This window comes from Macaca thibetana, chromosome 4, assembly GCF_024542745.1.
Source record: "Macaca thibetana thibetana isolate TM-01 chromosome 4, ASM2454274v1, whole genome shotgun sequence".
In the NCBI taxonomy this organism is placed as follows: domain Eukaryota; kingdom Metazoa; phylum Chordata; class Mammalia; order Primates; family Cercopithecidae; genus Macaca; species Macaca thibetana.
In genome coordinates, this window is record NC_065581.1 from 140,538,849 (window position 1) to 140,551,996 (window position 13,148).

Below are 13,148 nucleotides of genomic sequence, written 5' to 3' on the forward strand. Positions count from 1 at the left end.
ATGTTACACTGCCTGCCCCTGCCAACCCCGCTGACTCTGAGGTCTGGTCACCATTTATTATACTCAAAAATGAATTGAAATCCCCACTTTGGCCCTAACCTAATTTTCAAGTGATAATAGGCATGGATTCCCAGAAGCACTTTATGCCTCTTGATAGTAACATCCTAATTTCCTTTCCCGGTAAATGTTTTAAGTAAGATTTTAGCACCAAAGGAAATTAAACTTTAAGTTAATCGTAATTATAAAATGCCATCACTGATTTTTGTCTTCAGCCTAATTACTTTCTATTATTTAAACAAACCGCACCTCCTGTGAGTTTTAAGTTTGTTTCTCTTTCATTTCCTGACACACAAGGCCAACCAATCATAGCGGAGGCCTCCCTGAGTATCTTCTGCCAGAGCAGCCTCATTTAAATGTCACATAGGATTGAGGGTTTGTCTCCAGCTCACTTATTTCCAAGGCGCTCTTTCAGTAGCTAGGTGTAAGGCTGCTTCGCTCAGATGTTTTCGTTCTGCATACCTGGTGGCCATCCTTAGAGATCTAGTGTTTCCTAGTCCTCCTGCTGTTAAGAAGGAGACCTCTGAGCCCAGCCTTCTGTTTCTATGAGATGCCACTTCTAAAACTAAAGCAGAACTGGGCATAAGGAAGTGGGCAACGGCCAACATCATTCATCAAGAGTCTAACTTTGAATGTCATCTTCTCAGCTTGTCTCTGATTTGGAGGGCTTTTAAAGAGACTTCATTTTCCTGTGCCAGCTCTTTGTCTTGCTCTCATTTGTTCTTTGGAGATGGAACTAAAGGATCCCAGCGACTTCATTTTGTGAGCGTGTATGTCAACATTCTGCTGCAAGAATCACCTCACTTTTCTGCTACTTGAATGTTTTCTTTCTCATGTCATTATCCATGAGAAATTAGAGATAGATGGTGAGGAAGCTAGTCCACGACACCCACTGCTGGCAGGCTGTGGGGGTCTGCACCACTGGAAGAAGCAGAGTCAGCAAAATCAAAAGTTTCTGTTCATTCATTTCTATAAATGTCACTACTTGCTCCTCCTTTAAGTCACATGCTTTCTTTTTTATTAAGGCTATTAAAACAACATCAGTATTCTTCATCTGCTGGATAACTTCAGTTCACCCTGTCAGAAATATTCTTTGCATAAAAAATACCTCTTTTGTTACACCCCAGTTAAAGGCCCTCCTTTGCTTATCTGAATATTGTTACCTCTATATTGTTTTGTAGAAACAAAGCTCTGATTGTTCCTAATTAACAGAGGAGAGAGAATGAATCAGATTCTTTCCCCTCATATTCTTGACTTGGAAATATCAGATCTATTTAAAGATGAACATTGTGTGTGTGTGTGTGTGTGTGTACGAGTGAAAAGCAATATAGTATAATGGAGGAGATACGATATTATGAGAAAAGAGAGAAAATAAGAAGTGAATGTTGAAGAATCAGACTCAGTTTTGACTTGAATATATAATTTTAAAAATATAGCTTATGCGTTTTCTGTTAGATGATCACAAGAGGGAGCAATTTAATGGAAGGCTGAAAAACAAACCAGTGTTCACCAATCTGGGGAGACAATGTGAAAATTATTACATGTATCACTGTTGGAGAATGCTGTTGTCACTAATAGGAACTTGAATTTGATTGACAGGAGGAAAATTCATAGGTACCATCTGTCTCAGGTGTTGATCACTTAGTTTTATATATAGCAGCACATCTTTCTTCCTCTTGTTTAGAAAATGATAGGCACTTTATTCAAATTACTTATTCATTTACTTAGAATACATTGAATTCTAAGGAGATGTCATATTTCCTTGGCAGTTTCCATATAGGTCAAGAAATGTTTGTGGAGATCTAATTGATTCATTCATTTATTTTTCAAATACTTCCTGAGTCCTTTTCTAGGTTGGGGATATGGTAGATGCTAAGCATACAGTAGGGAACAAGACAGGGGTGAATCCTGATGATGTCTCCTATTATTCTTCCATCCTGAGTGAGTGAGTGTGTACTGCATTTGAATGTTGGAAGGTCATGAATGAGTTAGTGACTTTGAGCAAGTCATTTGATCTTCCTTGGCCTATAAAATTAAAGTGCTGAAATAGAGCAGTTGGCTGGTTTCCATCATTTTAAACCCTGTACAACTCATAATTCAAAACAAATCATAAACAGAACAAACAGATATAAAATTAAATAAATGCAGAACTTCTGTGCTTTGGTTTGGGGGGAATGGGAAGGAAAGGTGAAAGATGACACCTTTTTTCACCTTGGCCCCACTGGGATTCTGTAGGCACAGTGAGAGATTAGTGGAGTGCAAAGCCTGGGTCTGCAGGCTTTGTAATCCTGTTCAGAGATGAGAAAATAAATACCAAGTTTTGGTTTAGTGGGAAACTGGCAGATGTGGAGAAAATGTGTTCACTCAGTCACCATCAAATTCATAAGACAAATGTTATAAAGAGAAGATAAATTAGTAAGATACTAAGATTATGTTACATTTTATTTGATTGCTTCAGAATGATGCCAGATAAGTAAAATAAACATATTCTCACAACTTTGCCTGTCAACCTGGCAGCCAGGAACTTGGCAACTTTTCTGAACTTCTTATCATCCCCTCTTAGGTTATGTTTGGAGAGTGATTTATAAACGTGAAAGAAAGCTCAGACTACCAAACAGAATGCATGAAATAGCCCTAACGGTCAGATGGGAGGAATGCAGTTAGATGATAGATAGATAGATAGATAGATAGATAGATAGATAGATAGATAGATAGATGAGAAGAAAGGAAGAAAAGAAGAGAGAATGAAAGGAAGGAAAAAGGGAAAGAAGGAAGGAAGGAAAGAAGGAAGGAAGGAAGGAAGGAAAGAAGGAAAGAAGGAAGGCAGGCAGGCACATAATATACCAAAATTTGAACTGAGTATCAGAACCCAGAATTATGAGGTTATTTTAATTTTCCTTTTTTATTTATCTGTATTGTCTATGCTTTCTGCATTCCCTTATAGACAGGAAGTAACAGATATTTTTTTCAAGGGGAAATAGTTCTCCCTGCTCCCATGTTTACCCACCCCCATGGTTGAGAGTGTAAGATTGTGCTCAGAGAACTGCATTCAAATTCAATGATCCTGACAAACTGGAGAAATGATAAAAACATACAGAATGGAATTCAATACACAGACGTGTAGGCCAGCAGGTTTTAGAAGAAAAATCAAACAAAAATAACAGAAAATTATTAGCCCCAGAGAAGTGAATAATTTCCTGTGGTTTTCTTTTCAAATGAAAGATTCAATAAATCAATTGTGACTTTTATCCCAAGGCCAGTTGATTTTGAGGAATTCGGGACAGGTTTTGACACATTTGTGCTTGGCTGGTGTAAATGTGCATGTGTCTAACTCCAAGTTTAAGCATCTTGAATTCATTTTTCAGCATTGCTTTCAAAATAAGTCCCTTAGGATATTATTTTTTAAATGATATTCCATGTCTCTTTCCAGATGATTTCAACATTTAACAACATTTGCAAATACACTGAATCTCCTTCAGCAAAGAGAATGACTGCTTAGTAAAATGAACCCATTTGCTAGAAGACCAACATTTAGTTTTAGTTTAACTATTAAACCAATGATTTACAAGAACACATAATAAAAATTGAGAAGTCATATGATTTTTTTTTTTTTTTTTTTTTTTTTTTTGCTATCATGGATTAGCAATATTTGCAATGGCTGCATGGCTTCCTTTTAATCGTCACATCTAACAATGCTAATTAAGCACCGAGGACAATTTCTGGTTCCATCACTGTGAGTGGGCATCTGACTGCAGTGGGGAAAACCCGAGGATGAAGTGAGACAGAAGAGCTACATTTATAATAAAAGGCACACCCGACCAGGAATCTCCAAACATTTTCTTTCTTTCACAGAATAGTGTAGAAGAGAACAAGCAGAGGGGAATAGAAGACGGGAGGCCATAAGGAAAACTCTGCATGGCTGGTGACAGATGAGACAGCAGAGAGCCCTGCCACAAAGACAGCACAGCCAGATGCCTGCTTTCCTGGAGAAAGCCTTTTCTCCCAAGATGTATCACTGCCTTTTCATGAACAAATATATAAAAGTACGTTGTGAAGGTAGCCCACTCAAATAGGGTTCTAAGGTCAAGCCACATCCTCTAGAGCAGGGGCCTCAGCTTTCATCCTGGTGAGAAGCTACTCATCTAGAGGCGGATCACCCCACAGCAGGAGATGCTGAGCGGGAATTCCTGCCTGGTGGCAGTGAGTATGGAGCTGACTTGGCAGCAATACAGCCCTGAAGCCTCTTACCCACAGGCATCTGATGGGCCAGTGAGCTGCATCTATCCTCAATCTGTGCCCTACATATATTTTCAAATGTCCAGGACACACGTGGAGTGTGTGTGCATGTGTGTGTATTTGGATGTGGACTGAATTATGATCCTCCTCAAATTCATATGTTGAAGGTCTAACTCCTAATATGCCTGACTGTACTTGGAAATTGGCCCTTTGAAGAGGTAATGAAGGTTAAATGGGGTCATAAGGATAGGGCCCCAATCCAACAGAAAGTGCCGTCTACAAGACAAAGACAGAGGCCTCAGGATAAACCAAACCTGAGGTTTCTAACACCTAGACTTTGGAAAGCAAATTGCTGTTGTTTAAGCCACTATGTCTGTTGTATGTTTTTATGGCATCCGTAGCTGACTAACTCATGGCGGAAGGAGTGTCACATCTAATTTGGGATCTCTGCTCTGAGGGTGGCTGTCATCTCCTGGTAGGCACAGCAGATGGCAGTGGTGCCCTGTGAGTCTGCACAACCCTCTGGCCTGCCAAGCTGTGGCTCCGGCTTAGATAACTAAAGGGTTAGAGATGTAAACTTCAAGGTCCAGATTTTTTTTCAATGGAAAAAAACAAAATAGTGTCTACTATATAGTGTCTACTATGATCTAAATGTTGCAATATAGTGTCTACTATGATCTAAATGTTAGTGTCCCTCCCCAATTCGTATTTTGAAACATAATCACCAACATAATGGTGTTAGGAGGTAGGGCCTGTAGGAAGTGGTTATGTCACAACAGTGGAGCCCTCAGAAATGGGATTATTAACCTTTTAAAAGAGGCCCCAGAGGGCTGCCTTGCCCCTTTTCACATGTGAGGTTACAGCAAGAAGGTATCACCTATGAGCAAGGAAACCAGCCCTCACTAGAAGCCATATCTTCTGGTGCCTTGATGGACTTTCCAGCCTGTAAACTGTGAGAAATAAATTTCTGTCATTTATAAGACACCCTACTTATAATATTTTGCTATAGTACCCCAAGGGAACTAAAACAGTATCTCTACAAATATTAATCAAACTGGACTCTAGAAGAGTAATGAGATACTGCTTAAAAGGATACATAAGGGAAAAAATTCTCAGGTGTTTGATGTTCATGAGCCTCTCTGTTTCAATGACGATTTACTGCTATTTCATTGCGTGTAGGCTCGAGTCTTTGCGCATTGAGCTCAAACCCTCTCCATTGCTTCCTGGAGGTTTCTACTTGTTTCCTCTGAAGTTTCCTGGATACACCTGTTGCTGTGAGGCTGAGGTATCAGAACTGAGCACATAACTGATTAGCTTCATGTCGACTTCAAGAATATTTTATCCAGTTGCCATCATCGGGCCCTTATCTCCACAGTCGTTCTAAGCACTAGCTACCGAACCAAAGCTGTCCTCTGTTTCTTATAAGGCTCTTAATAATGGAAACTTAACCAATTTGGCAAGCAGGTAGCTAGCACCTACTCCTGACACTATGCTTCATTGCGAAAAATGATGCGTTATTGCAAATCCACAGTGGGTAAAAATAGGCACATAGGGACCCTCTCAGTGTTTGCATGTATATTAAACCCCTCCCAAGTTTCAGGGTTTGTTTGAGAGTGGTTTTATTTTAACCTTTCACCAAACTTTTTAAGGATCGGGATAATTTTTATAATATAATTACCAAAATTACACAGAAAAGTCAAACCTAGTTTACTCGATGGATTGGAAGTCATATGTCCAGGCAGTGTCTGAGGATGGACATCAGGCAAGTGATCATATATGGAGAATATCAACCCAAAGCACTGTAACCAAAAGATACTCATAACTGTCTAGGTGTGAATGACTACAAGTAAATGAACCTAACCTAAAGTCACCGAAGACCACTGGACAGAGAGCCAGTCCAAATGAGCATGTCCTCCCACCTGTTTACTAGTCCCATGAACATCTGAGATAAGCGTCAGTCTACTTGTATATAAAAATTTTAAAAAGAGTTCATATTTTGCCCACTGAGCAATAAGACTAACATGATAAAACTTGTCTTTGAGAAGTCTACTTGTGTTTTGGATTAATAAAGGCAGATGTGGTGTTGTGGTCAAGATACACATAAAGACATATATGTTATTTTTTGGAGTCTTTTGGGGGAAAAAGCTTATTAGATGCTTGAGAGATAACTTGATCTTCCAACAGATATTGGTGACTTTGAATCTCCTTGAATTTACATCGCTTTGGCCAAAACTTGGTTTAGCGCAGAATTCCCTTAGAAGAATTCTCCGGAATATTAAGTGCTTTTTTATAGAGGCGGCCGGCGGCGGGGAGTGGGGTTGGTGAAAAACAGGAGTCCTGTGTTCAAATATTTTGGGAGACTTGCATTAATAATACTTTTAATTTCTATAAATTGATGCTTTAACATCTACAAAATGACCACTAGCTGTTTCCAAGTAAGCCCTGACTCACCTCCAAAAAACATATGAAGACTTTAGATAGCCCTAAACCTATGCGTTAACAGTCACAGTGGACATGAATTTCATGGGGCACCACTTTGTAACACAGTTAACCTGTCCTAATAAACCTTCCTACCCTGCCTCATCCATTTCTTTTTGTAGGACTCGAACTAAAGGTTCCGCTCTCTCTCTGCCTCCTGACTGACCCCACTCCTGCCACTGTGGGGCATATGGTATTCTCCCGGGGGAACTGTGGGTATAATCAAGCTGTAGAACTCTTTCTGGTTCTTCTCTTTGATCTGTGTCTGGCCTCAAGGTAATATAGTTAAAACAAAACTGTGGGTTAGAAAAAAAAAATGGACATACTTCTTTCTGGCAGTACTCTTAGAAATGTTAATATATAAATGTGCATTCTAAATTTTCAGTGTCAACCTTACTTGGCTTTGGAATTTTTTTTTTCTTTTTTTTGAGCAGTATGTCTTGTGGAACTAGCATTTCTGAGATCTCCTTTGAGAGGTGCTATTCTGCCGAAATGCTGATTATGCATGTAGGAGACATGGTATGTCAGTAAGTATTGTCTGAAGATAAAAATGCACTGGTATCGTTGTGAAATGAAATCAAACAACATAGCCCAGAGAAAGCCCAACTTCCATATGAAAATTAACTGGGGACTTCCCCTCCATCAGGGATTTGGCACACAGACACTGAATGGTAATATCTCAACGAACTTACATAGTGTATGTGGTCCACGCATTTTAAAATCCATATATATTTTGCCCTTTCTAATCTTTGAATAAATCTTTTCTGTATAAGGCAAGTGCTTACTGGATGTCTTCTCTAATATAGGCGCTAGGCACTTCAAACTCAACCTGTGCAAACTGAACTAGTGATCTTATTCCCACTTTTCTTCCCAAGTGGCAATTCCATCTACCCATTCACTTGCATCAGACACCCAGGAATCTAACAGTCTCCTCCTTTTCCCTTATCACAGTACCCACCACTGCCCACTAATCATGTCATTTTGGCATGTCTCATGGCACACCTATCCTCTCTATCTCCAATACCGATCCTTGTCCAGATTCACATTATCTCATGTCTCACTTTCATGGTGTCTTAACTAGTTCTCTTCCCTAATCTTTCCCCCTCTTGAGTCTCTTCTTTATAATGATGCTAATGTATTTTTTCTAAAGAACGTTTTTGATTGTGTTATTCTCTTTTATAAGCTATCTGCCCTTTGATCTGTGATTGTATTATATAGAGCTCAAACTCCTTAATCTTTCATACCCACTTTTCTACTATCTCATTCATACATGTTTTTCCAATTTTCTCCAGCTGTCTACCTGTAGCACAGGAAACAAATTCAGTCACATTAATCTGGCCGTGATGTGCTTTTTCACCTTTTGCCTGGGACCACCCCTCGCTTCCATACCGGCAACACAGTAAAGATCTATTCATCTTTTGAGATCAAGCTCAAAAGTGTTCTCTATGACCCTTCTCCTGATCTCTTTCTTCTCTTTACCCACAGCATGCACTACAGAGTTTCATACTTGTTTGCTCATATGTTTGTTTTACCTACTAGTTGGCAAGTTCCTAGAGGTAAAATATTATGTGTGAATCATCCTAAAATCTCCAAAGGCTCACATAGCACTTAAAACACTAAGGAATATTTTATAAATGCTTATTTAGTGAAAGGACCATTTTTCCTTTTATATATGAAATAAATTATAAACTATATACTTCTGATTTTATATCATGTATGAGTATGATTGAAAAGTGCCTCTTCTAAATTAATCACTTGATATTGCCTCTTCCTTTCTAGTATAATTGGAAAGGGAAGAAGAAACATATATTTATCTTTGGATGTTTTCCTCAAATCATCATATTCTCACCTTCCTCTTTCCTTACTGTTTCAAACACCCAATATTATAAATATTTTTTGAAACCAAGAAAAATGATTCCCAATTCTGATTTTTCCTCTGAGTAAATGTAACTACATGGGCAATTATCCATTATAGTACCCACAGAGAATAGAAGTACTTTCCCCAATTCTCCTATTTTAGATCCTTAGGGGCAGGGATGGAATAAAACCTTCTACCCTCCATGTTTTGGAGAGCAGACAATGACAGAGCCCTGGGAGGATTGTAAGAGTGTACTGTGATCTAAACTCTGGATCAAGCAATACGTCTCAATGTTGAGCCTTTGACATAGTTAGAGTTCTAGTCATTTGTATCAAATAGTAGGAACGAAAAGGACAGATGGACATTTGATTTCCTAAAGACAATTCTCTGAATTAATCTGAAGTCAGTTTCCATAAGAATCTTAGCAACTACTACAAATTGTTGATTTTGGGGATTTGTAGTCTTGGGTGAAACTGGTTAGTTATCAATACCTAACAAAGGGATCATAAAAAGAGAACGGTCAAGTTAGCCACATTTTAAAATCATTTCCATCTCCAATCTCCCCTCTCTGTTCCCTACTAGAATTTTTTATAAGAGGAAAGGATTTTTAAAAGCCCTTCAAAGAAAAGAAAGAAGTTATGTTTTCAAAATGGGTGCTTCTCCATTCTTCACTTTGCTGGATACTGTTATGATAAACACTTTGGTCTGATGGGCACAAAAGGCTTATTCTCCATTCTAATGCTGTGTTGTGGGATCTTGTCTGAGGAATAGGAAGGCTAGGTAGGAGACAGTAAAGAAGATGCTTTGAATTTGAAAGAAACAGAATAGAGCTTTAATACTTACAGCTGTCCTCTTCTTCAGTTATACATTTCACAACATAACAGGCGTAGATGAAACCTGCCAGCTGAAACAAAACAGAGATGCTTTAGACATCAGACAAAGGCACCAAAACCAGACCTCACTGGGGAGTGACTTTTCAAAGTTAGGCAGTTTACAACCAGACTTAGGGCTCCAACATGGCTCATTGGACTGGATCTTGACTCCAGTGTGGACTCCTGATTCAAATGATGCTCATCTGTGTTGTAAATAAACATATCACTCTGTTTTTCTCCGACCTGTGTTTACGTGTAAGATTTGTTAATTGCCAAGCAATCTAAAATAAATTATTTTCAGTACAGAAAAAGACTTATGACGATTCACTAGTGGATTAACATTTGCATTTGTGCCAATCAACTTTTAGTTTACTTTTCATTAGCTCAGTACCTAAGATTCTAAAACATGGACTCTCACAGACCATCAGAAAAATGCTTTGAGGGAAAAACATTAAGGTGATTCTGTGGTTTGTTGCATGGGCTCTTTGTAAGTAAGGAAGACTCAGATCTGTAACAGGAACCAGAGCATACTGAGTATGATTAAGACAATATGCTACAGAGAAGTGATGAGATGGACACCTATAAGTAGGGAGTATCATCAAAATGCATTGAATATGGCATTACACACATCACATTCTCTTTTCTGAAACACTACAAAAAGGTCTGTGTGCTTGTAAAGGAGCACAACAAAGTCATTTGATCTCTCTATTTTTTCAGATTGGGTGTTTTTGTATTCCTTCCTACTAGTACAATATTTATTTAGTCAATTTATGAACACTAATCAAAAGAAACAAATATAATTTCTGGATAAGTAGAAGACTATTTGTTTTCTTTTTTTGCAAATTGATCTAGTTTGGAGGAATCCTTAAAGGTATGTCCTTAAAACAGTGATGAAGATTATTCACAACAACGTTTCAGACAGACATTGATCTGGCTGAGGACCGACCCCACACAATAATATTTAGTGTGGGGAAGAAAACATTAGGAAAAGCTGCAGTCTTCAATCAGGAAGTGAAAGCACGGGAAAAAAAGGAACTACCGCGACAAGCCTAATGAAGTTGTTTTTCATTAGGTGACAGATAGTGATCTTCTGGAGGATGTGAGTGGAACATCTTAAGTCAAAGGCTACACTAATAGGTATTTAATGAGCGCAGAACTATTAGGAGACAAAGCGGTCTCTGGTGAAAAGAAACTTTCAAGTCCCTAATTTGGACTTGAGAGAGAAAGCACATTCTGGCAGATTCTAGTTATCTTCCAAAAAGAACTGGCATAGGATAAAACAGCGGTCATTCCTGGACAATAGAGGAAGCAGCAGTGACCACATTTGGGGAGGCAGAGTTGAAGGAAAAAGACTTATGTAACACTTCATACACTTTTGTTTTTAGATCCTGGAGGAGAGGGAATGGATACTCTCGGCCCTCTCTACCCCCAACTGTAGTATCTGCACCAGTATACATCATAGAGAGTCAAAAATAAATACCACTGATGCTATATCAGAAGACTGAGTTTTCTTTTTAAGAAATATTTTAGAAAACTCATCAAATCAGCATGTTTCTCTTTGAATTATATGTTGCTATTGGCAATAAGATAGTGATAGTAAGAACCACTTCTTTATATAATAGAATCATCAAGGTCTTTGTTTTTATGGGACTTATTTTTAAAGTTCAGAGTACTAATTAAAAACCAATGTCTCCTATTTGGCTTTAGCAAAGATTTTGATTTATCCAAACTCAAATCACATAGTGATTTGAGGATTTCATGAGTACTGGAAAAATAGAGACTATACTAACACATCTTGATCTTTCATCCAACAGGACCCATGAAAATGCTCTTTTTATGGAGTGAGCCAGTCCCATGGGTGCTTGACATTGGTACTTGGATCTGGCTGTGTCTAAGTAAAGAGCCTATGGGTGTGGTTAAATCTCCTTGGTATTGCTTATAGCTTCACTTCTTCCTCCACATTGAGTTCTTACTATATGTCGCTAAATGTTACAGGTTTATCAGTAGTTTTCCTCTTCTTTTCAGTGTTAAATGCTTATTAAATTATTTGTAAAGCAATTTGTCCTAATTACAAACTGTTTTAAAAAAATTCTTACTCATCACTTCATTTCTTTGAAATGAATATCTAGGTAATAAGCATCAATACATTCTGAGATTCATGGCCAATAAGTTTAAACTTCTCATTAAAGTGTCAGTAGATTCTTGATTATTAAGCGTACTCTCCCAGAATGCAGCTAAGGCACTGCATTCTGCTTACCAATGATCTTTTAATTATATTCATTTTCATTCTTTAACTATCTGGGGAGCTCCTTTGATATAAAAGTAAATCCCGCTGCATTTTTTACAAAAGCTTGCTGATTAAGAGAACTTTAGCTTTTAAATTGGTCACCTCTAACTACAAATGGAAATTTGTGTTCCCCAAATTAATCAAGATTCATAAACTCTGCTATCTTCCAATTTCTCTATACAGTACACATTTCTAATTTAATTTTACCTCCCCAGTGGCAATTTATAAAATTTACCTATAGAGAGGGGTTTCAAATTATTTCTAACAATTCTGAATGTCTCTGATATGGTTTGGCTGTGTTCCCAAATCTCATCTTGAATTGTAGTTCCCATAATCCCCAGGGGTTGTGGGAGGGACCCAGTGGCAGGTAACTGAATCATGGGAGAAGTTACCTTCATGCTGTTCTCATGATAGTATGTGAGTTCTCAAAAGATCTGATGGTTTTATAATGAACTTTTCCCTCCTTTGCTTCTTCTCCTTGCTGCCACCATGTGAAGCCACATATAGTGGCTTTTCTTCTCCTTGCTGCCACCATTTGAAGAAGGTCTTTGCTTCCCCTTCTGTCTTGATTGTAAATGTCCTGAGGCCTTCCCAGCCATGCTGAACTGTGAGTCAATTTAACTTCTTTCCTTTTTAAATTACCTAGTCTAGGGTATGTCTTTATGAGCAGTGTGAGAACAGAAGAATCCAATCTCCTGTAATATGCAACTCTGCTAATTGCTACCTGGGCTACAATGATGAACTAAAGTAGAGTTCTAGTCACCACTGACATTTTGGGTTTGGAATACTTTTCTATTGAGGCTGTTATGTGTCATCAATGTTTAAACAATAACATCCTACAATCAAGACTGTCAACAATTGAAGCAATAAAAATATTTCTAGACATTGTCACATGTCCTCTAAAAGGCAAAATTTCCCCTGGTTAGAGCTGCTGTTTGAGATATAGTCCTAGCTTTAAGGAGTTTGCAATTTTGTAGCAGATATATATACAACTGTAATTTGAAGTAGATTTAGGTAAATCTTCAGCAAGAAGGAAGAAAATCGTACCTCTAATAAGTGACAACAAACAGTAGACTGGATACTTTCATGTGTTAGCTCATTAAGCCTCACAAACACCCTCGGAAGAGCATTATATATATTTTTGCAGATGACAGGCAAAATGGGATTTGCTTTTCCAGAGTGAGATTATCAAGCAGGAAAGATATGGGTTGTGTTTAGGTAAGAGGCAGTACTTAAATCTGATGAGAGTTTGGGGACTTCATACTAGAGCAATGGAAATTAGAGCTGTGAAGACCAGATTAGGGTCATAATCAGTGGGCCTCCAGTGTGCCAAATTGCCAATGGAACTATGCCATTTTTC

General features: G+C 38.2%; 1 protein-coding gene across 2 annotated transcripts in view; it reads right to left on the bottom strand.

Moving 5' to 3' along the window:
* The window catches only part of NKAIN2 (sodium/potassium transporting ATPase interacting 2), a 1,020,196-nt gene that overhangs the window by 18,607 nt on the left and 988,441 nt on the right, over positions 1–13,148 (bottom strand). For both annotated transcript variants that reach the window (XR_007725171.1, XM_050788729.1), the window contains exon 5: positions 9,473–9,533. Coding sequence is in view for 1 of the 2 variants with exons in the window: in XM_050788729.1 (XP_050644686.1) it covers positions 9,473–9,533 (61 nt within the window). In the remaining variant the exon portion in view is untranslated. The remainder of the gene's footprint in view (positions 1–9,472; positions 9,534–13,148) is intronic.